Raw genomic sequence first — 23103 nt, forward strand, 5'->3', positions numbered from 1 at the left:
GTAGGCGGTGCGCCGGCGGCCCCGGCCCCACCCTGTAGGGAACCCAGCTGGCGGGGAGCCCTGCCAGCCTCTCCGGGATGTGCCCCCCAACCCCCGCGTTCCGAGGACTTAGTTCCAGGCTGACTGGTTCGCTCTGACCGTTGCATATTCTCTGCTTTCCTACATTTCAAAGATTGCAGTGCTTGGCAAATTCGAATTTTTCAAATCCTAACGTGATAACTTGCTCCAGCATCTCAGCTGTCATTTCTGGTACCACCTTCCCGTCCTCACGCTCTACTTCCTTTCTGTGCATCCAGCATTTTTATAGATACAAATTATTATTATCGCTACTGGAGTACTGCACTTTACCGTGAACTACTCCAGCAGCCTTAGATCGTGGATGTTGCTAAGTTGTTTTCACTGATGAAAACACTGAACCGCACAAGATCCGGTGAGTGTCGTATTGTTGACAAGGAGCAGAGCTAAAATTGAAATTTAAGTCTGTCACAAAGTCTCTCTGTATTTTGTTTTCCCACACTAGCTCCTCCCTCCTGTTTCCTCTTTAAAAGTTCTTTTCACTGAGTATTCTATTCATACACATTAGACATTGGATACCACTTCCTAATTCCCTGAATTCTTGAGCCAGTCCAAACCGTGGCCTTCAGGTGCTCACAGGCATCTCAAACTTGACAATTCTTAATGACAAATGCACTGTCTTCATATACACCCATCCCCAATCTATCCTCCCCTCCAACACAAACCTGTTCAGTCCACCAAGTCACACAGACATAAACCTTTGTTCTTTCCCTTTCCTTTATCCCAAAGCCTGTCCAATCCAGATTCTTCAAAATCTGTCTCACACGTGTTTCACTGTCCACATGGCCCTTATTCCCCTTGCCAGTGACTTGGGCCAAATGACTTGCCTGGACTGTTTCACTAGTTTCCTCTAACAAATCTCCTTCGTCCAGTTCAGCTCTTCTCCAGACTATTCTTTGCTGTGTTGCTGGAGTGATCTTTTCTTTGGCTTAAAACAAAACAAACAAACAACCCCCCCAAAAAAAAAACTGGCTATAAAAGTAAAAATTTGATCTGGGAAGATCTTTAATACATATTGGTAAATTTTGAAACTCTTTGCTGTGTTGCTGGAGTGATCTTTTCTTTGGCTTAAAACAAAACAAACAAACAACCCCCCCCAAAAAAACTGGCTATAAAAGTAAAAATTTGATCTGGGAAGATCTTTAGTACATATTGGTAAATTTTGAAATAAGTTGCCAAAAAATTCATACAATATGAAACCAATATGGGGCTCAAGGAGGATAGGGGATTTCAAAATAAATAATATGTAAATATTTAATGAGATCTAGAAGACTAGAAGAGTTCTCAACAACAACAGAAAGCTTGCCTGCTTCTCTAAGGAGCAGAATGGGATTAAGGGAGATGAACTTTTGATTAATTGGTGTACTGTGATATTTTTCTAAATAAATTGCATTTTTCTAGTCTTCTTTCCTGTCAGTTCCCCTTTTGTGTCCTGTATGCAGTCTTTTGGAACTTGCTGCTTTTCAAGCACCTACTGGTGCTGCACATCTCCAAATTTTTGCCCACTCCCTTTGCTTGCGGTGTTTTTTGATGCCTTGTCTGGCGGATCTGTATTTATTCTTCACATCATTCCAGATTCTGCCTAAAAATCACTTTGACAAGGCCTCCTAATTACTCTTCCCTCCGAGTTCGTACTTAATTCTTTCAGCACTTAATTTAGTTTAATTATAAATGTCTATTTTTGACTCCTTCATTGGATTGTGAGCTCTTTGAGGTTCAGGAAGATGTTTCCTTCACCTTTAAAGCCCACAGTATGTGCTCAGTGCCTTTTTTTTTTTTCCAGTGATCAATGGGTGACTGGTGTGACTTGCAAATTGGTTCTCTTTTTTTAAAATCCTTATTTTCACATAAAATTCATGGAAGTATCCTTTCTGATTTTCCCAGTTACTAGAATCAAGTTGTCTTGTTTTTTGGTGTTTTTAACTTCAGTGTGTGCTTTTATATGCTGGAAATTTTTCTTTGGTTGTTGAATTATATTGTCTGTATATGACAGAAACTCTGAAGTCTTTAGCCTGACAAAAACCATATTAATTTTTTTCTTCTGTTTTAGTACATCCTATTTTTGTGCTATAATTTCATTTTCTCCCTCAAATTTCATTCAGGTATCTTTCTCCATTCTTGTGTGAACCTCCACTTTAATATTCCTCTTTTGCTGCGTTTTGGGTGGCTTCACTTGACTAGAGGTGTATTACTTTTGCTTTGTCTTTTTTTATTTTTATTTTTTATGTTTTTGGTAGGATGTCAGTGCTCTTCTTGTCCAAGCTTGCCGACTGGTGCCTCCTAATCAGAATCATCTTGTCAGCAAAGTGTCTAAGCTGATCCATCATTTACTTAACAGATTACAGGTAATATATATAACTTTAGGATTCAGATCGTGAACTTTGAGAATAAGTACATGCCTTTAAACTACATCTGTGGTACGTATCATAAGCTGGTCCTTTGAGATGCTTGGAAAAGGTAACACCTTAAGAAAAATGATATTAAAAGTAACTCTGACATTATTCTGCAGAATTCCAGAAATTTGTCTATGAAAAGTGTTTCTGAGTCAATAAACCAATGTCCTTCAGATTCCCTATTCCTAGATTTTTTATTGAAGATATAGTCAACCGAGCTATAGCTCATTAAATTGAAATGATCCCCTAGATCCCCTACTTCTTTCCTACTAAATATTTTTCCCCTTTTCTGAAACTGTCATTTTTGTCTTCTACTTCTGATATGTGCAAAACCTAAGAAGAAGGCTGAGGGCAAGGGGACACCAGGATAAAAAGACCCAAGTTATTTATATTGAGGTCTGTACTGCAGCTCTCTTTAGAAGGTTTTCCAATTTGCTCAAGAGATCTTAAGATAGTTAAGATTAAGACTATTACCACAGAATGTAAAGAGTACAAAATATATCAATTAGTATTATGTCAAGAGGATACTTTGGGCTACAAGAAACAGAAAAGCCAACCCAAAATACCTAAACAATAAAAAAGAGAAAAAGGAATTATGTCAGGTAACAAGTCCCAAGGCAGGCAGTTCTAGAGTCCCTTTATAATAACAGGCCTACTGGCATTATTCCATTCTGCCATCCTCAGTGTGTGTGGGGGGATATCCTCAGGTAAACTCTCACATAGTCATAAAATGACTGCCTAATTCTAAGCATCCCGTGCAAAATAACTAACATTCAGTAGAAATCAAAGAATGAGCTGGTCTTGTCTCTTGTATTTTAAGAATGAGCAAACTTGACCCACAAGTAACTCCAGCAAGCTCTCCTGATATTGGAGTGCCAACTTGTATAAACAGCTCTCTAAACCAGTCTCTAAACAGGTTGAATGATCTTACCATGAATGACTTAAAACAGTGGTTTCATTTGGTTTCAGTGCTGGGAATCGAACTCATGGCCTCATGCTTGCTAAGTAGGTGCTCTACCACAAAGTTAGCCCCACACCCTTAACACCAGTGGTTTCAGCCTTGACTGCACATTAAAATCACCTGGAGGGCTTGAGCTGCCTGAAAGATTACAATGTGCAGCCAAAATGAGTTTACAGTAGTGTTTCTCACCCTCTGTACTCTTGATATTTTAGATTAGATACTTCTTTGCTTATGTCTTAGTTATTTTTTGCTGTTGTTGTTGCTGCTGAGACAAAATATCCAACACCAAACGTTAAAGGAGAAAAAGTTTATTTGGCTTACAGTTTGTAGAGGTTTTAGTCTATACTTGGCTGGCTCTGAGGCACAGTAGCACATGGCAGAGTGGTGTCTCAGACAAGAACAGTTCATAGCTCCCACACAGTAGCCAAAGCAACACAGAATGCCGGGTATGGTGACACACGCCTGTAATTCCAGCACTTGGGAGGCTGAGGCAGGAGGATTGCTGTGAGTTCGAGACCAGCCTGGGCTGCATAATGAGTTCCTGGTCTCAATTACATAGTGAGACCCTGTCTCCAAAAAAAAAAGCAACACAGGATGGCCACAGCTTTTTTTTGTTTTTGTTTTTGTCTCTTATCTTACCTAGACTGTTGAGGGTGGGTAGCACTCACACCCTTAATCTTAGTGCCCTTGAGCCTAGCTTTGTATCATGAATCCATTTGTGTCACACACTGTAGCTTTAGCCAGCTCTTAGAAAGCCCCAGCTGTGGCTACGTGAGGCTTAAACTTGAGCCATACTAGTTTGCTATAATGTCCTGTGCATTATAATATGTTTAGCAAGATCCTTAGTGTCCAGCCACGAGACACTAGTTGCAACAATCAAAAAATGTCTACAGCTATTGTCAAATGTTCCCTGGGGGTCAAGATTGCCCCTGGTTGAGAACCACTGTCAGTAATTAGGATTTCCCTGTGGATCTCATGTAAGAGTGGTGGGCATTCTAATGAAATTAGGGCTCTGCCCTCAGAGAAGATGGATGCTGATAGTTAACCAACAGTGTCTGCTTCATGAGATAAAGTTATTTTCAACTTTAGAATGTTTCAAACTGACTTGAGATGGCTTCTGAATGTTTGCTATTCTCAGATGTGTCATCTTTGTAACAGTGGCAGTGGGAAAACTTTCTGATCATCCATGGCTCCTGCAACCCATAGGCAACTTTCTAGTATTTGATGACGGTTTGTCTCAAATGTCCACAAATGGATACTTAGATTAGCCTGAATTATCCCAAAAATATTGTGAACTCTATTGGGACAAGGGTATACCATTTCTTCTTCTTGTGTTTCTGCTACCATGCTAGAGACCCAGTAGCTATTCAGCAAATATGTTTATTCACTGTATATTTTTTGAGTGATTATTCTGTATAAGACAATTTAATTGAATTAAGATATTTCAGTGGATTGAGTCTTTTATCAATGTATTTACAGCTGCCAGTGTCTGTTTAGTTCAAGAGCAAGTTACAATGACTTTGCCAGGTCCTACTTTGAGTGGAGAGATTAAAGGGACTAAAATCACTGAGACCTTGGACAGGGAGAGGGCCTCTGTCTTGATCAAACTGTCAAACCTTTAGAACTTCTTTTTGACACATGCAAAAAAAGATGGATAGGCACTCTCGCATAGCTTGATCCAGGGAAGCATACATGTCTGTAAAAGGATGAAAATATTTTAAGTTAGAGCATCTGTATTTTTCTTCTATCAACAGGTAATTGTTGATGAACAGAACTTGGATTTCTTGTTGGCGTATACTATTTCAGCTATTCGGCAGTGTAGTTCCTGGACACACATGGAAATTCTTCAAGCCCTGGCAGCTCTGGTTTACTACAATGGCTCAAAATGTCAAAAGGTAGTTTAAACCACACTCTGCCTTTCCTTTGAAAGGCAAGCACAGACTCTGGAGTCAAAAGACCTGTGTTGGGGAATCTGTCTCGCTACTAATTGGGTGTATAACTTTGAGCATTCCTCAGAATTCCTCAGAGACATGTTTCCTCATATGTAAAATAGGTGCTCTGAGGATATAGTGAGACAACACTTGTAAAGTGCTTGGCACTCCATTAATTATTATTGTTGTTGTTATTCATCATCTGTGCAGCCAAGACTAAAGAGCTTCTACAACTACACAGTAATGGTCCTTATTGGTTTTTTGTTTTGTTTTATTTTTTTGGTACAGGGAATTGAACTCGGGTCCTTGCGCATATTGGTATTTTTTGATGTATGTTTACACACCCATCTGAGAGATTTACCTAACAGCTAGTCCCCTTAGTTTTTTAAAAAAAAATCTTTTTCTAGAAGCTTTTCTTAGACCAACATTGACTGTTATTTTGTTTTAGTATCTCCCAGACTTATTAGGCAAAACTGGCCTCTTGATGAAGATGAGTGACCTGGCTCAGTCTGACCCTGAAGTCAGGAGAGCTGCCGTGCATTGTATGGCAAACTTATGTCTCAGGTATGTGGGTCCAGTCGTGTTTCCTGTAGTAATAAGATAAAACCTCTCCCTGGCCTTTTGTAAATGGTTCCATCTGTCTGGAGTCAAAACTAACTTCGAAACTAATAACCTGCGTTATATTTCTCATGGCATTTAATAAGGTCTTATATTGTTTGTTTTAAAGAAAGCTTATAAAGAAATGAAGAAAAAATAACTATATGCTAAAAGTGATATATGCGCACTGTACATCAAGTTTTTTGTTTCCTATTGGTATAAATCGTAGCCATATTAAGTCTTTTAAAAGGATATATCCGTATGAATGTAAGCTGTGGTGTGGTTTATCTGTCAAGGCCACTTTCTTCTCTTTTAAGAGAATGGAACCAGCCTATAATATGTAATAGGTTGTGAGCAGCACAGACCCAAGCTTGTCTCCATAGCTTAGTGTTGCCCAGTAGCTAAGAAGGCAGGTTCAGTCATACAATTCTAACTCAGCAGGACCTGTTTGTGTATTTTCCTTGTAGAACTGGAAAGCAGAGCTACAAAAGATTATCTTTCTACATTTTTCTTCCACTATAAACTTCTGTAACTTTCTTCTATAGAAACTACTCTTTCTTCTTCATATTTATTCAAGCATATACCTATCCTACAGCAATAACTAATCAGCCAAAGTGCATAATTTTCCACAGTATCATTTCATTCAAGGGTATATTCTAACTTGAACTCTCTGTATTACTACTATGTTTACTTCTTATTTTTTTGCAAGTGCCAGGTCAGAAGAGACTTTTGAGTTGTTTTCTGTTTGTATTCTAGTGTGCCAGGACAGCCGTACTTGGAGGAGCCCTACCAAAATATTTGCTTCAAAGCTTTCTTGACCATTTTACAGTCTTCAAAATCATCTGATATGGATGATATAATATTTTGTATGGTAGGTAGGACTATCACTGATCTTCTGGTTGTTGCAGATATGTCTTGAAGCAGGAGTAGAGCCGAAGTTTATTACCAAAGAGTTTAATTTTGCAGCTACAGTAGTTTTGTTTAAAGATATTTGCACATATGTGGAATGTTTATAAGTCAGGAATACTGAATTTTTAGGTTTAAATGACAAGAAACTGTTTTTATTTGTTTTGTTTTGCTTTGGAATTGTTTTACCATTCTAGGATTTAAAAGAAAACTATTCTTTTTCCTCTTGAGTATAAAAGCAATACAATTTCTGGCTAGTAACTGACTTTAAGGTGAACAGGAAGAAAGTGGATTTCGATAATATCTGCAGTTTTATTTCTTTTGTTTTGTTTTTTTTAATCTGGCACACAACATGTTTTAAATTCAGAGCGACACATTTCAAACATTACAGATGCAAAATAGTGAAATTGCCTTGCAGTCCCCTGCTCAGATACAACCACTGGTGACAGTTCATTCCATGGGGCCTCAGATTTTTTTTCCATAGACAAATGGGCATATTTTTAAGCAGAATCATATTTAATATGCTTTTCTGTAACTGTAGTTTTTTTAAATCTTAATGTCTCTCAGACATCTTTTTAATACCTCTTAGTATACCTCATGTTTTCTAACTGCTGTAGCCGAGAGACCTTGTGTAAGTCATTTTGGAGCCTCTGTGTCTCTCTTGGTAATGGGATATAACTGCATCATATTGGTAGTTTCACCTTTAGCAGAGGGTTTCTTACATCATCACTAGTAATCATTATAATTGACGAAAATTGATTTTTTTTTCATTTTTCCACCATTTCAGACAAGGCTACAGTTCACATTCTCCCTTGTGGGGGGTATTTCTGAAGGACGGGGACCTAGAAATTAGATTACTGAGCTATGAAGTCAATCTTGATCAGAAATGCCCTGTAGAAATTATGTTTCTGGCAGGTTCCCTCAGCAATGCCTTTGCCTTATTATAGCTTACCCACTTCTGATCTCTGCTGCCACTTTCTTATTCCTTGTCACATTTTTCCCGCCATCTCTCTCTCTCCCTCTCTCTCTCTCTCTCTCTCTCTCTCTCTCTCCTCTCTCTCTCTCCCCCTCACTCTTTCTCTGTGTCTCTCTGTCTCTCTCCTTGCTCACCAGTTGTACATACTGGTTTATAAGGAAGTACAATAAGGCCATTCAATAAGGATACTCTTTTCTTTAGAAAATAATTGAGTGGTTTATCAGCTCTATTCTCTGGATCTTTGTCTCTGCTTTGTCTGATAGTCACATTTCTAAAGTGCTTTTCATCATCTAGAGATTTTTTTTCTCTTCTAAGTGGTGCCAAACATTGGATTTCTTAGGGCTAGGGATTTATTTAGCTCAGTGGTTCCACCACCTGCCTCGAAAGTGCAAGGACTGGAGTTCGAACCCCAATACCAAAACAAACAAACAAACAAAACTGGATTTCTTAATAACCAAATTTTATTCTGCCTTTTAACTTTGGATTTTTTTTTTCCCACTAGTTGTTACAGAATGCACTAAAGGGCATACAATCACTTCTCAATGGTGGGAAGATGAAACTGACACAGACCGATGAACTTGGAGCTCTTCTAGCTGTGCTAAAGGTAAGGCAAGTTTCCTTTATGATCAGTAATTCTCCTGTTTAAATTCTGGATGTGAAATTAGTTTATGTAATTGCACTGAGGCTAACTTTAATGTAAAAGTTCATATATCTATAGATATAGATATAGATATGTATGTATGCATGTGTGTGTGTATTTTTTAATAAAACAAAACATCTGTATTCAGGCATAGTTAAAAACAGAAAACAGCTGATTAAATAAATGTGTCAAAATTTTGAAAATTACAGTACCTTTGAATCTTAGGAGGAAATAGGTTGTAAGACAGGATTTGTAAGTAATTTAATTATAGATTATCATGACCCTGCTCTTACCTATTAATTTTTGAAAAAAGAGGCAGGGCTTCTCCTTGGCGCACCCCTCCCTACAGCAGGCAGCCCCATGAAGATGCTTGTCATCAGACTACTAGCTTCTGAGCCAGCTAGGCAGTGGGAAAGTCAGGTTGCCTTTCTGCGGACCCAGATATCTTCAGTTCAGCTAGGAAGGAGGAGGAGGCAATTTACTGTCCTCGGGTCAGTGTCATGTTTGACAGTCTAGCTTTATCCTGATTAAAATTTGATTTTCTTTCTATACCATTCTGTTAATCATTAATAAAATAGAGTCAGATAGCTAAATGTGAAGATAGATAACAAAATAAAATGATAAAGTTAGTTTTTAAAATGATAGATAATTGCATTAAAATGATTGGCTAAGTTAAATAAATAAAATCAAACCTACTGTGATGTGGCTAAAGCAGAACCGGCTGTAGGCTAATGAGATTAGGCTCTTCCTTAAGCCCTAAGCCTTCAAGGTATCTATTTTCTGTGCCATTTTTACTCCTTAGTAGTCTTTTAAACATTCATCTGTGTTCTGATCCAGATTATGGTAATAATTCTGTGACTTATGTTTTGTTTGTGTTTCCTTATTCATTGTTATTAGAAAACCATGTTTCATGGACTCCCTGGACTAAACATAGAGATGCCCACGGTACTCTACCCAACTCCACTTCCTCAGTATGATGGGCGACCACCTGTCAAACCACAGCAGTCAGAATCCAGTGCTTCTCGACCAGCTGTGGTACATTTCTGTCGGCTTAGATTTAATTTATGGATTGTTTTGAGTAACTTTCTATGCATGCTTCCTATGGGGTCACCATTACAGCTCCAAAAGCCCACCTTGAATTTGGTATCAATTAGGGTATTTAATGTAGTAAATTTAAATTTACCGAGATTGTTGAAAGTACCAGTTAAAGCATCCTGTGCTTCCAAGAGGTCTAGGCAGTGTAACAGCCTAGAAAATTAGCGTTTGCTTTATCTCCAAAGCCATCCTCATCCCCAAAAGATTAAGACCAAGGATTGGCTCATTCTTTCTATAAAGGGGTGGCTGATAAATACCTCTGGTTTTTGTCACAACTACAAACTCTGCCATGAGAGTACAAAAGCAGCCATAGATTCACTGTGGAAATGCATGGGCATGGTGTTCTTCCAATAAAGCTTTATTTATAGAAACAGGCTATGGGCTGGTTGGATTTGGCCATAAGGTCATCTTTACATTCACCAAATTTTCCAGCCTTTCAGATAGCTGCCATCTCCCTCATGTTTTGATTAGAGAATCTGGAACATATAGATGTATAAATTTCATTTTCAGAAATCTAATACCTGATTAAAAATACTTAAAATTAGAAATTCTTTCACTCCTAGCAGAATGATGTGATCAGATTTGCACTTTAAAAAGCTACTATGTAGCCAGGGATTTAGCTCAGTGGTTCTACCATCTGCCTTGCAAATGCAAGGTCCTGAGTTCAATCCCCAGTACCAAAAAAGAAAAAAGCTACCATGTTAGCAAGAATGGATCTGATCCTTAGCAAGTAGTCTGAGGGAGAAGAGATGAGCATCTTCTTCCTTAAGATGAGGGACTTTGAGCATACAGTGGAAGGAACAGATTTTAAAGATACTTGAAAATCAGAAACAAGTAGGGAAAAAAAAAGAAACTGGCTTTTACTTAATATGTATTCTGATGTAACCTCAGGGCCCCAAGACCTACATTATATATAATGGATTATGGTCCCATGTTCATGCACCCAGAGTGGTATAGATGTGTAGCTTAGTTGGGAAAACTGAGAAAGTAGACACTCAAGTTGTTTTCCATAGGATTTGATTCTCTGTGGAATCCTAGTTGAGACAGCTGAATGCTTTCACTACATCTGTGCAAGGTAGGTGGTATTAGCCTCATACTTACCTGAGGAAGATCAAGCTCAGAGAGGCTACATGATGTGCCCAGAAGTAGAGTTTAAACCTATTTTGCTCTGTCCAATGCCTTCATGCCTTATTTCTTCCAGACTAAGATGGTGTATGAAAAACACTTAGCATTCCACCTGATAGAAAAATATTGAGTAAATTCCACTTTTTTCTTTTCTCCTGTCTTCACATTACATATTTGGAACATATTTAGTTACCTTCAAGTGAGGTGTAGTACCAATGATTCAGTTAAAAACTGCTTTGAAATAGCTGTCAATATCTATCATCTATATGTCTTTCTTTGCTCCTAAAATCAGAATAAAAAGAAAAAATCCAAGGTAAAACCAAAGAAAATCCAGCAAGGAGAGGAGGAGGAAGAAGAATCAGGTGGTGAAGCAGAAGCAGCTGCAGGCTCTGGCACAGGCAGCGTGAAGATGTGTGAAGGAAACACCTGGTGTCCCTCCTCTGTGGGAGTTCAGAGTTTGCCTGGAAATGAGAGTAGAGCTTCTGGAATAGCACAAGTCTCCTCCCACTTCAGGTCTTCCAGGTGGAAAAGAGTCAGCAGTAGTGAATCAGACTATTCTGATGCAGAAGGAACCATGCAGGGTAAAGTGAGGTAGTAGTATTTTGTTGTCTTTTTATACCTTGTATTTTAAGTTGCACATCAGTTTATCTTTGTTTAAAAACACAACTGCTTCATGTCATTGAACTTAAGACTCTCATTTTTATGAGGTTTTTGTATTATTCTGAATGTGCTTTGCTCTTTTGATCTGCCCACACCTATCGCTGTCCCTAGAATAATGTTCCTATCACCTTTTTTTTTTTTTTTCGCATTTTTGTCTTGGTAGCCACTATTCATCTTTGATAAGAAATCATACTCTGAAAAACTTTTTCCATTCTCCCCCTCCCAGTTCTGGTTAGGTACCCCTTCTATGTGACCCTTTGACTTCCATCCGACCTAGTGTTATTCACAATGTGATACAGTTTTCTGTTTGTCTTATCACAGCCACTAACAAGCTTGTGAAGGGCAATGGCTTTGTGTATGCCTCTGCCTCAGCATATCTGGCACAGGCATGTAAGATCACTGGGTTAGTTGTTGAATGGATGGATGGGTACTCCACATTGTTTAATATCTAACACTAGTTCCCTAACATCAAAATATTACCCTCTCATTCTCTCTCTAGTTGTGTCTTTGGTCAGCCTTAATACCTTGCTAAATAGCAAAATGCCTTAAGAAGTTTTGATCATCCAGGCGTGGTGACACACGCCTGTAATCCCAGCACTTGTGAGGCTGAGGCAGGAGAATCGCTGTGACTTCAATACCAGCCTGGACTACATAGTGAGTTCCAGGTCAGTCTCAACTACATAGTGAGACTGTCTCAAAAACAAAACAAAAAAAAGAAGTTTTGATCAAATTTTTCAAAAAATTTTTAATACCTTGTTAATATCTTTAGGGATTATTCAGAATGTGTAATTTCTCAATGTATCATTTGAATTGGAATAAATAGCATGTCATGTTTACATTTTTTTAAAACTTCCCCCAAACTTTTTCTCTTCTTATTTTGTATATGAAAGGTCCTACCAAGCCAAAGTTCGCCAAGGAGCATTAGCTTGTTTTCTTTCTACAATAAAGTCAATAGAAAAAAAAATTCTTTATGGATACTGGTCAGCCTTTGTTCCTGACACACCAGAGCTTGGAAGCCCACAGTCTCTGTCCTTAATTACGCTTACCTTAAAAGATCCTTCTCCCAAGGTAAGAGTATTTGCTTCATTAGGAAGATGAAGTTTCCATGTCTCTATTTCTTCTCTCTAACCTATCCGATCTTTTCTGAACTCTGTTCTTACTAATACTGACTCAAGTCCTGACTCGAGAACCACTGAACAAGAGGAGGAGGAAATGGGCTTCTGTGACTAACACAATGAGGGAGATTCTGCAGAGGTTGCTTCTGGCCTAGGCTTTGCTTGAAGCCTGAACACATGGTTTATAACTCTGGTGTCTCTTCTGAGCTCCACTGAAGCTGCTGCGCTTCCTTTCCCATGAAAATAATGATTACTGTTGCATTTATAATAGAAAAAAAAAAGCACAAATGAACATAGAGGATGTATATGGCTTAGAAAAATTCTCATAATGTTTTGTTAAAGTTCAAGGTGTAAATACTATATACAGTAGGATCCCAACAGTAGTTTTTCTTTCAATTTTTCTGTATTTTTTCATATTACGTACAATGAATATTTAAATATTTTAATTTTAATTCTTTTTTTAAAGAAGAAGAAATAGTTCGGCAGCCACAGATATCTACAGCAAGATATCCCATGGCTGATACCGCATCTGTCTTGGCCTAGATATGTTCATTCCTCCCTAGAAGTTAGCCTCTTAACCAAGTAAGGAAAATAGCCTGCTGTTGGGCTCCCCTTCCAATAATGGACATTAAAAAGTCATGCTGAATGGTGTCTGAATGTCCTCAGGTAACCCAGCTACCCACAGAAAGTAAAACAGTTTTATTAAGCTTTTCATTAAACATGTGGGAGGGGAGGTAGTAATGTACAATACATCGAAATAGCCTTGTATCATCTTGAATAGATAAGGAAACTTCTAGATGCCGCTTCAAAAGTTTAAGGTAGCCTTAATTATATAGAGAGTGATTCTTGTGTATACCTAGTACCCGAAGTAGTTAGACCAGCAGAAATTTTGCAACTCAGCTATATCTATAGTGAATGAGAACCTGGGAGAAAAATGGAAAATGAATGGCAGCAAATATATTAATAATGAAGACATCCTATTAATTGGAAGGAAAACTATAAAAATTTAAAACTATGTACTCCCCAGCCAGGGGTAGCTGGCAGCAGTGCCCAAGGAAATGGCGCCATGAGGCAGGCAGCAGCACAAGTGAACCACCCTGCCACAGCTGCCCAGCTAGGAGGAGGCAGGGCACATGTGAGCTTGGGATGTGAACACAGAGAGGTCTAGGGGTCATATCTGGTGAGGGTGAACTGAAACAGTTTTCGTGGTAGTTATATCTTTTGAAAGTTTACATTTGATTTAAAATACCATGAGAAATTTTATATATTGAACAGTGATCTTTTCTGTCTCCTTGATTTGGGTACCTTTTAGATGCCTTGCTATTTAAGTTGAGTGAATGCAAGAAATATGGTATGAGGGAAAAGGTACAGTACTTCCTTGTGGACATGTCCTAAAATCAATGCAAAAACCCCATGAAATCTCCTGGAGAAACAGAGAAACGAGTCATTCTTTTTATTAAAGAGAACTGCAATTAAAAAGGATGAAAGAAATGATTAATATTAGTTCAATCTAACAACAAGTGAAATCATTGTACTCACGTGATTTTTATCAAATATTAGCTTGAAGGGGTATAAATAAGTATAATAATTATTGACCATGAAGCCTGAGCTATACTTTTGGAAACTTTTACCCTGTAGTTAATTATGCATCAAGACACATTCTAGGGCCGAGGATTTAGCTCAGTGGTTCCACTGTCTGCCTGGCAAGCACAAGGACCTGAGTTCAACCCCTGGTACCAAAAAAAAAAAAAAGACCTTCTAGAAGAAGGTGCTGCCGCAGATAATGTCAGTGAGAGGTTCTTATAATGACTTCTGGAAAATTACATGCAGAACATAAAACAGCTTCTCTAAAACCCTTTCTTCTAGTGAGAAACAGAAGAAAAAGTGAGTTGCTTCTTTGAGTCAGAACACTAGGAATAAAAGTTACTTTCAGGAAACTGGAACATGAACTATTGGTAGTTATTTGGAAAGGAGAACAGAATTTCTTTTAGGATTTGGTAGTATGGTGGTACTTGGGAAATTAAATTTCCATGTTGGAAATGTGCTCCCGAAAGCACATCTTATAAATTAATAAACATAACGTGACTAATATAAGAATTTCTTCTATGATTTCCTCAGGCAGATGTATCACCAAGTTTTGGGCCTAAGGAACAAAGGGCAGACCTTTCTCTGGACACCTTGAGAATCCAGATTTTCAATTACAGGATGATCTTTTATTTCTCTTTTAGATAATTTAAAGGTAGAAACAAAGCAAAATTTAGGTGCTAGCATAACTAGAAAAGAAAATAAAGCTTAAAATTTTTAACTGTTACAAAATGCTAGGTAACCAAGCTTTCCTTTGTAGGGTCATTCAGGAACAGACAAGTTTTACTTGGATGTCTCTAAATCTAGAGCTCTGGCACAGTGTTAACATGATTTCCATTAAAAAACGACAACTTTGGGAGCCAAAAAAATTAACCTTGAAACATGTGAATAATAATTAATTCTGTACTGGAAACTGAGAGTGTGGTTAACGGTAGAACACTCGCCTAGCACACATGAGGTCATACAGTCCTCAGTACGAAAGCAACAAATACATGCATACACAGTACGTGGACAGAGTCAAAGAAGTAACAGCCTGTTTTCCTGCGTGGACTCCTCAATAGTACTTACTCCCAGCAGGAACTTCTTTTTCACCCCTTGAAGAGTATCCTGTGACCAGACATTCATAAAAATGGGGGAAGAAATTAAGATTGACTGGGCTACTTCAGCAAACATTTCTGCTACATTCATAAGTAAGAGAGAGAGAGAGAGGAAAAACTTCTGTTTTATTAGTTTTAGACAAGCCTTCATGTCCAGGAGGTGAAACTACATATTAGTAAAACTGAGCACACTGATATTCATGAGATTGGAACATCTTTCATCCATCATTGTAAATATTCAGACGATAAAACTTAACAAAATGAGCTCTCCAGGGAGTTGTACCTATTATGATTTACTAGCGCATCAGCAATTTCTGCTGAAAGTGCTGATTGGAACTGGTAAACACGATATTAAATATTGATGTAAGAGTAAATGAAGCAGAACTTGAGCAAGATTCAGTATTAAGTAACAGTTTTATAATAAAGACACTAAGCAGAGTTGAAAGGAAATTAACTCAGAACTGTGAAAAGTATGACAGTGTAGTATCAAATTTCTGTGTAGATTTTATACTTCATGGGAAAAAAAATATCCAATTTCAGTGTCATTTCTTTTGCTTTCATCCGTGATTTTCTTGAATATTATCTTCCTTAGGACACCAAAGTTAATCGAACTAATTTTTTTTTCCTCTTTCAACATCAGTTTATTTCTTTCTACAACCTGATCTTTAATTTTATTTGGTTTGTGAGCTGTTGGAATTGTAGCTTTTAATTGCTTTCTGAAGAAATGAAAAATTAGCATGAGATGTCTTTTTCCATTCAGGCCAACCAGCCCATCAGCAGTTGGCAAACTGTGGCCTGTAGAACAAATACCGCCCACCCCTGCTTTTGTATGACTTGTGAGAATGGTTTTTACCTTTTAAATATTTTGTAATTATCAAAGAATAAATTTCACGGTATGGGAAAATTATATGGAATTCAGATTTCATTATTCATACATAAAGTTTTATTGGAACTCGGCCATATTATTTATTCCTTTATGTAGTATCTGTATTAGTAGGGCAGAGTTGAGTGGTCCTGACAGAGACTGTGTCCTGTAAAGTCTAAATCATAAAACATGACAAAGTTTGCCAGCCCTGATCTGGTTTCTTAGATCAGCTTACTTCACATATTGCATAGTTTCTTAAGCATTGTCATCTTTCTGGATTCCACTGCACAGAAGGCCTACAGAAATGATTTGCTTTTTTGTTTTTTTGTTTGTTTTGTTTTGTTTTGAAGATAGTATAGTTGTAGGCTTTCTGGAAATCTTTTTCACTCTGAACCCATACTCTTCAAATTGAGTAAATATTTTAATTAGATTCTAAAATTGTAAAAGTCATTCTCTACCTGAAAAATACTCTGACCAAAACGTGTTTAATTGGCATTTTTGGGGTGAGCTGACCAAAGGAAGGAGTAGTATTATATATTAATAGTCCTGCATTTATTACCTATATTCCAGTTTGACTAAATTGACTTTCTTTCCATTTCTGATTTTTGGTGCCAGAAAATTATGTGAGTACCAATTGAAAATGATCTTTTAACCTTATAAAGAAAACCTGGGTGCAGTAACACGTTTCCTGACATAGACAACAGTCCATGACAAAAATGTACTTTTCCCCCTTTCCATCCATACAATTAACACTCTCACTACAAGCAGTGTTATATCCTACACCTATGAGTGTTTCTAAACATTTAATGACTAATGGCGCCCGCCAGTTTGAATGTTCACACAGATCCTAATGATCTATTTAATACCTAGCACTCAGATGCTTCAGAGTGGAATACAGTGTGGAATGGTCTCTGGAACTTGACATGAAACAGACTCTAAACACACGTTTTGTTTTGTTTTAACCCCATGGGCCTGTAAACTTTTGTCTTTTTAGTTGTGCTTATGTTGGAATAAAATAGACCTCTGAAATTTATCTTCTTGCTTAGGATTTCAGGTTTTCATGCTGTAGTGTACCTTAGTCTTATTCCTTACTGTTTGAAAACCTTACAGTGATGAAAGATTGTTTTTAAGGTATGGAGTACAAGTCGCCTAGTTTGTGACCGCTTTCAGAACCTGATAATCCCATTGCCTTTAGTCTGCTAACTAAGATGATTGATTCTAAATACTACTATATATGGGAAAGAGGGAATCTGGCTCTTAATTTTTAACTAACGTATGAATCATCCTGAAATTTCAGACACGTGCCTGTGCTCTGCAAGTTTTATCTGCCATATTAGAAGGCTCAAAGCAGTTTCTTTCTGTTGCTGAAGATACCACAGACCACAAAAGGGCTTTTATTCCCTTCTCCGTAATGATTGCTTCCAGCATTAGAGAGTTGCACAGATGTCTTCTGTTAGCTTTGATGGCAGAGTCATCTTCACAGACCCTTACCCAGATAATTAAGGTAAATATTCCAAGTGACCTGTGGTTCCTGAGCGGCCTCTTTGTTTGAATTTTGTTTGTTTTGTGTAGCCTAAAAGTAATTTAACTTCGGCCAAGTGTGGTGGCGCACGCCTGTAATCCCAGCACTCAGGAGGCTGAGGCAGGAGGATTGCTGTGAGTTCAAGACCAGCCTGGGCTACACAGTGAGTTCCAGGTCAGTCTCAATTACACAGTGAGACCCTGTCTCAAAAAACAAACAAACAAAAAGTAACAACTGAAAAATACAAATAATTTTATTAAAGATATCCTATTTGAAAGCCTGTACCCACTTGCCTGATCTTTTTTTTTTTTTTTTTTTTTTAAACCGGGGATTGAACTTGGGATCTTGCACTTGCCAGGCAGGCAGCAGAACCACTGAGCTAAATACCTGGCTGTGTCTGATCTGACCTATAATCGCTGTATGTCCAAATAAAATTGCTTCTTTCATTTTACTAAAAATGATTCTTTAATTTTAGTATTAAGTTGTACCAATGTATTTTTAAGCAAGTGTTACTTTTTAAAAATGAGGAAAGGACTGATTCTCATTAAGTGTAAAGACCATTTAAATTAAGTTCTGTAAAATTTTGCTTCTATGATGTGGCTTAATCAGGCCCATTGATGAGCTGTTTTTGTATATGTATGTGTGATTTACAGTGCCTTGCAAACTTAGTATCAAATGCACCTTACAACCGTCTGAAACTCAGCCTGCTGACCAAAGTCTGGAATCAGATAAAGCCTTACATCCGCCACAAAGGTTGGTAGTGTTTTTTAAATTAATCGCTTTTTTACATCAATCAAATGTAGGTTCTTAGTAAATTTAGATCTTTCTCAGAGGGGAAAGGGATCAAGAGATGGAGGGAGGCGAGGGACAGGGGATGAATAAAGGAATTTGGATGTGTTAAGTACATGTACTAACTCCGCACAACGAATATAAACATTATGTGCTGCAAACATGTTCCCAGCAAAGGAAAGGGGATCAACAGATGGGGAAGGGGGAGGGACGGCGGGAAGGGAAAGGGAGTGAAGAAAGGACTTAAGATGTATGAACTTCCCACAAGGAATGTAAATATTATGTACTACACTCATGTACTAATAAAATAATTTTTTAAAAAATATTCACAACATTTTATAACCCTAAGAGGTTGTCTGCTTATCTCCTCAGTTTTGTAAGAGTCCCAGCTGGCCAGGTGTGGTGGCACACTCCTGTAATCTGAGGCTGGAGGAGCACAAGTTCAAGGCTAACCCAGGCTAATTAGTGAAACTAACAAAATAAAAAAGGCTGAGGCTGTAGCTCAGTGATGGAGCACCCCTGGGTTCAGTCTCTAGTACGTCAACAACAACGAAGTACAAACTGTTGCTGGAATCCCATTTTTGATCCCTCAAGTCCCAGTAGAAAAAAAAAAAAAAAAAGCTAGAGAACTAACAATAAAATACTGTTGTGTTAGGTACGCATGTACCAGTTCCCCTCAATGAATGTAATCATTATGTCCTGCAGACATGCACTAACCAAAAAAAAAAAGAAAAAGTTTAATGCTACTTCAGTGCTTCACCGCAGTGACCAGAGTGCCCCTTTAGAACTAGGAAATAGCCAAGTACACATGGCCTCCTGCAGATGTATTATGATTAATGTCTTTAGGCATAGATAATGGATAGATGAATGGAAAGACAGATGCCATCCTTTTTTGGAGAAGAAAAACTATAATACAAAACCTAACTTCTTTAACATTTCCTCTGAAATTCAGATAAATCCCAAAACTTCAAATGCTCATTAACTACAGTCTTAGTTTTTGTTAGTTCATCTCTTACTCCCACACATAATGTCTATGTGCTATAAACACTTGCCTTTAGAATATTTGGTTTTCTTCTGTTAAGAGCTTTCAGGTCAGACCACATTCTGATGAGCTTTCATTCAGAATTGTAGGAGAAGTAAGCACGCATGTTTTCCATCACATGAGTGGGAGGACACTGAACCTGAGTCAGTCTGAGGGTCTGCAGTCCACTCCTGTTTCTGCCGTCTCATAACCATGGCCCTCTGTACCTTAATTTTCTCCTAACAGGAAGGATTATGTCTATTCCATGAGATATTTATGAGGCTCAAATGATATAATGATGTGCAAACTTAAGTCCAACCCACTACTTACAGGACTCAGAAAGACAAGTCCTACCTTTAGATCTTTCATCCTATTAGTGGCAAAAATAATATTAACCAACCTGTCTGCAGCTCCACCCCCTGCTCATTCTACTGCACTTGCTTTTCTTTTATTTGTATCTTCATCCAAGTGGCTTCCACCCTTTCAAGTATCTGACTTTGTTCTCCAGTGTTTTTATTATGAAAATGTTCACACCCTGAAACACCTAGATATAAATCTAACAAAATATATACAAGATTTATATGAAGACTATATAATTCAGATTAAAGAAATTAAAGAACCAAGTAAGGGGAAAGATAATCCATGTTTGTATATACGAAGATTCAGTATTGTCAAAAGGTCAGTTCTTCCCAACTATAGGTTCTGTGAAATCCCACTCAAAATCCCATCAAGTTATTTTATAGGTATAAACAAACTAATTCTAAAGTTTATATGGAGAAACAGAAGACCTACAATGACCAGCACAATACTGATAGAGAAGGAACAAAATTGAAGGGCTGATGCCATCCAGCTTCAAGACTTACTATAAAACTACGGTAATAAAGACAGTGTAGAATTGGCAAAAGAGTTAGCATATAGATCATCAGAATAGAGAAAGGAGCCCAGAAATAGGCCCACTTCATATCATCAGTAGATGTATGAAAAAGGAGCAAATACATTCTTTTCAAAAGTCTTAGAATAGCTAGACATCCATATGCAAAAAAAAAAAAAAATCGGGACACAGACTTTTAGTTTTTTTCCTATACTTTTTTTAAAAAACCTGGGTTCATTGAAGGTCCATGCGTTACATTTACTATTATGTCTCTTTAGAGTTTTGAATTCAGTCTTCCCCCATGTTTTTTGTGTCTGTGTGAGTAGGAAGTGGTAGTACTGGGGACTGAATCCAGAGAAGCTGTACCCCCAGCCCTTTTTATTTTGAGACAAGTCTCACTAAGTTGCCCAGGCTGTCTGTCTTTGAACTTGGGTCCTCTTGCCTCAGCCTCCTGAGTATGTGTGTGTGTGTGTGTGTGTGTGTGTGTAAAATACTGATTTTTGCAAGACTACATGTCATTTGTCTTATAGAATTTCCAATGTTCTGATTCTTTGGATTGTTTCTTTATGATTTGCCTCATTTAGTTCCTATGGACTAGAAATGTAATAATTTTTAATTGACTACAGAGACAAATGTGATCTTTATGATAGTGGTTCCCATGTGATAAGGTCTCTTTCTTTTGACAGACGTTAATGTTCGCGTGTCAAGTCTTACACTCTTGGGAGCTATCGTGTCCACTCATGCACCTTTATCTGAAGTCCAGCTGCTTCTCCAGCAGCCCTGTTCTTCTGGACTCAGCAATAGCAATCCCGCGACTCCTCACCTCAGCACTCCTGACTGGTGGAAGAGAGCCCCAGTGGGACCCTCTCCAGAAGAAGCAGCAGTGAGCTCTCCTACAGGGTCCTCAGAGCCCTGCTGGCTCATCCGACTCTGCATTTCCACTCTTGTGCTGCCCAAGGAGGATTCCTGCTCAGGTAGCGACACTGGCCCTGTGGCAGGAAGCACATACGAACCGTCCCCCATGCGACTGGAGGCCTTACAGGTAGGCATCTGCATTTCCCACTCTGAACGCAGTGAGAGTTCCTTCTGCACTGGATGACCTTGAGGAGTGGGTACAGGGACGGCGTGGGAAACCAAGCTATGTCAGGATATAGGTGGTATAGGTGGTTTCTGTTGTTTCGTTTAGGGGGTGGGGTTCCTGGGTTGTCAAATGCCAGATTCATTCCTTTTTGTTCTTTTGTTGCAAGCTATTGTATTCATATCAGGTCTTCTATGACAGCTGGGTATAATTATACAGTAATTTGGAAAGGAATCACACAGTTAATCTTTGGTTTCTGCAGCTCTTTAGTTCTTGATAAACATATCTGGTCTTGTATCTGCTTAATAAAGATAAAATAACTGCCCCTTCAGAAGAAGAAAATAATCGTAAATTTTTAAAAATTGCTTTTTCTCCAGATGGTCTAAACTTAGGCTTGGCCCTGGAGGCTGCTGCTGATTATCTGGATAACATTAAAACTCCCCTTAATCTTCTCAGCCCTAGTTTCTTCCTCTGTGAGCTCAGTCATTACCTGCCTCAAAGAGTTGTCCTAAGGAGTTAAGTGAGGTAATATTAGTAAAACACATGAACAAACTATACAACTATAAAATATCATAAAGTTATACAGTGTTTTTCATTTAATTCAACATCAGATCTCTGCCCCTTGTTAACCGGTGTGATTTCTGAAGTATTAGAACACTTTTTTGTACCACAGCCTTGCATTCAGATCTTGGAATTAATTCCCCCTGCTCTCTGTAGGTATTGGCTCACCTGGCCAGGGGCTACTTTTCAGTGGCTCAGGTCTACTTGATGGAGCTCGGTGAGGTGATTTGCAAGTGCATGGGTGAAGCAGATCCATCCATTCAGCTTCATGGAGCAAAGGTAATTCATTAAAAGCCTTTTTCTTCTGAGATTTCAGGTACCGAAGACATGCAGTCCTCTATTTTCACTGCTTGCCTATAAACCTAAAGAACTGATTTGGTAATAAACTAACACCATGTAGCTGTTGGTCTTACTCTTTGAAAGAATATCTCTTTTATAGGAATTAATGAAAAGTGAATAAAAATCAGCTAGAAATTATTTTTCCCTTGATTTGAGATGAGCTCCAAACTGAAGTGAACTTGTTTGTAATCCCATCGTTCTAATGCTCCGCTTTGACAGTTATTTCTTTAATCTTGGCAGCTTCTAGAAGAACTAGGTACAGGCTTGATACAGCAGTATAAACCAGATTCTGCTGTAGCACCCGAGCAGAGAATACCAGTCTTCTTGGTAAGTCCGTAGCTTAGTCCTTCAATTTGTTTAATTTTGATGTGTAGGGGTAAAGTGAGGTAGATGGTAATGGTGTCTTCCAGTGTCAAAAATTATGGTTTATAATCTAGCATGATGTGAAATTAGCATTAAGAGATTTTATTTGCAATTCAGCATGTAGTGGGATTATAGGTATCATACAACCAGCAGTGGCAAAAACAACAATTCTTTCACACAAAACCTAGCTTGTTTATTCAGCCTACTGAAGAAGGCAGAATGAGTCAAGGATTTTAAATTAGAAGGTATGAGATCAACTCTGAAGAGCAACACTTAATGGACCTGTAGTTATAGCTTAGTCTCTTCATTTTAAAGAGGAATAAAAATCCTTAAATCAAATGTAAGGATGCTGGTGCACACTGGATGCTCAGTGAATGTTAATCCCTGTAACCCCCTCAAACCTCCCCTCTTGATTCCTTTTCAATTCCTGTGATCCCATATTGCTCCTGTTACCCTACTGTGCCAGTTCTTTGGGTAAGGTGCATGCGATCCATCAAAAATAAATATATATGTATGTATGTATATATATATATATATAT

At 38.1% G+C, this 23103-nt stretch overlaps 1 protein-coding gene across 1 annotated transcript in view; it reads left to right on the forward strand.

Moving 5' to 3' along the window:
* Positions 1 to 23103, forward strand: part of Heatr6 (HEAT repeat containing 6) — a 34007-nt gene that overhangs the window by 212 nt on the left and 10692 nt on the right. Inside the window, exons 2-14 of the mRNA XM_010626843.3 lie at positions 2313 to 2420; positions 5184 to 5324; positions 5809 to 5924; positions 6714 to 6828; positions 8342 to 8443; positions 9377 to 9514; positions 10992 to 11290; positions 12250 to 12427; positions 17318 to 17524; positions 18196 to 18295; positions 20910 to 21265; positions 22019 to 22141; positions 22442 to 22528. Of these exons, the coding sequence (XP_010625145.1) occupies positions 2313 to 2420; positions 5184 to 5324; positions 5809 to 5924; positions 6714 to 6828; positions 8342 to 8443; positions 9377 to 9514; positions 10992 to 11290; positions 12250 to 12427; positions 17318 to 17524; positions 18196 to 18295; positions 20910 to 21265; positions 22019 to 22141; positions 22442 to 22528 (2070 nt within the window). The remainder of the gene's footprint in view (positions 1 to 2312; positions 2421 to 5183; positions 5325 to 5808; positions 5925 to 6713; positions 6829 to 8341; positions 8444 to 9376; positions 9515 to 10991; positions 11291 to 12249; positions 12428 to 17317; positions 17525 to 18195; positions 18296 to 20909; positions 21266 to 22018; positions 22142 to 22441; positions 22529 to 23103) is intronic.

This window comes from Fukomys damarensis, unplaced genomic scaffold (genome assembly GCF_012274545.1).
Source record: "Fukomys damarensis isolate Sample0158 unplaced genomic scaffold, DMR_v1.0_HiC HiC_scaffold_13, whole genome shotgun sequence".
Taxonomy (NCBI): Eukaryota; Metazoa; Chordata; class Mammalia; order Rodentia; family Bathyergidae; genus Fukomys; species Fukomys damarensis.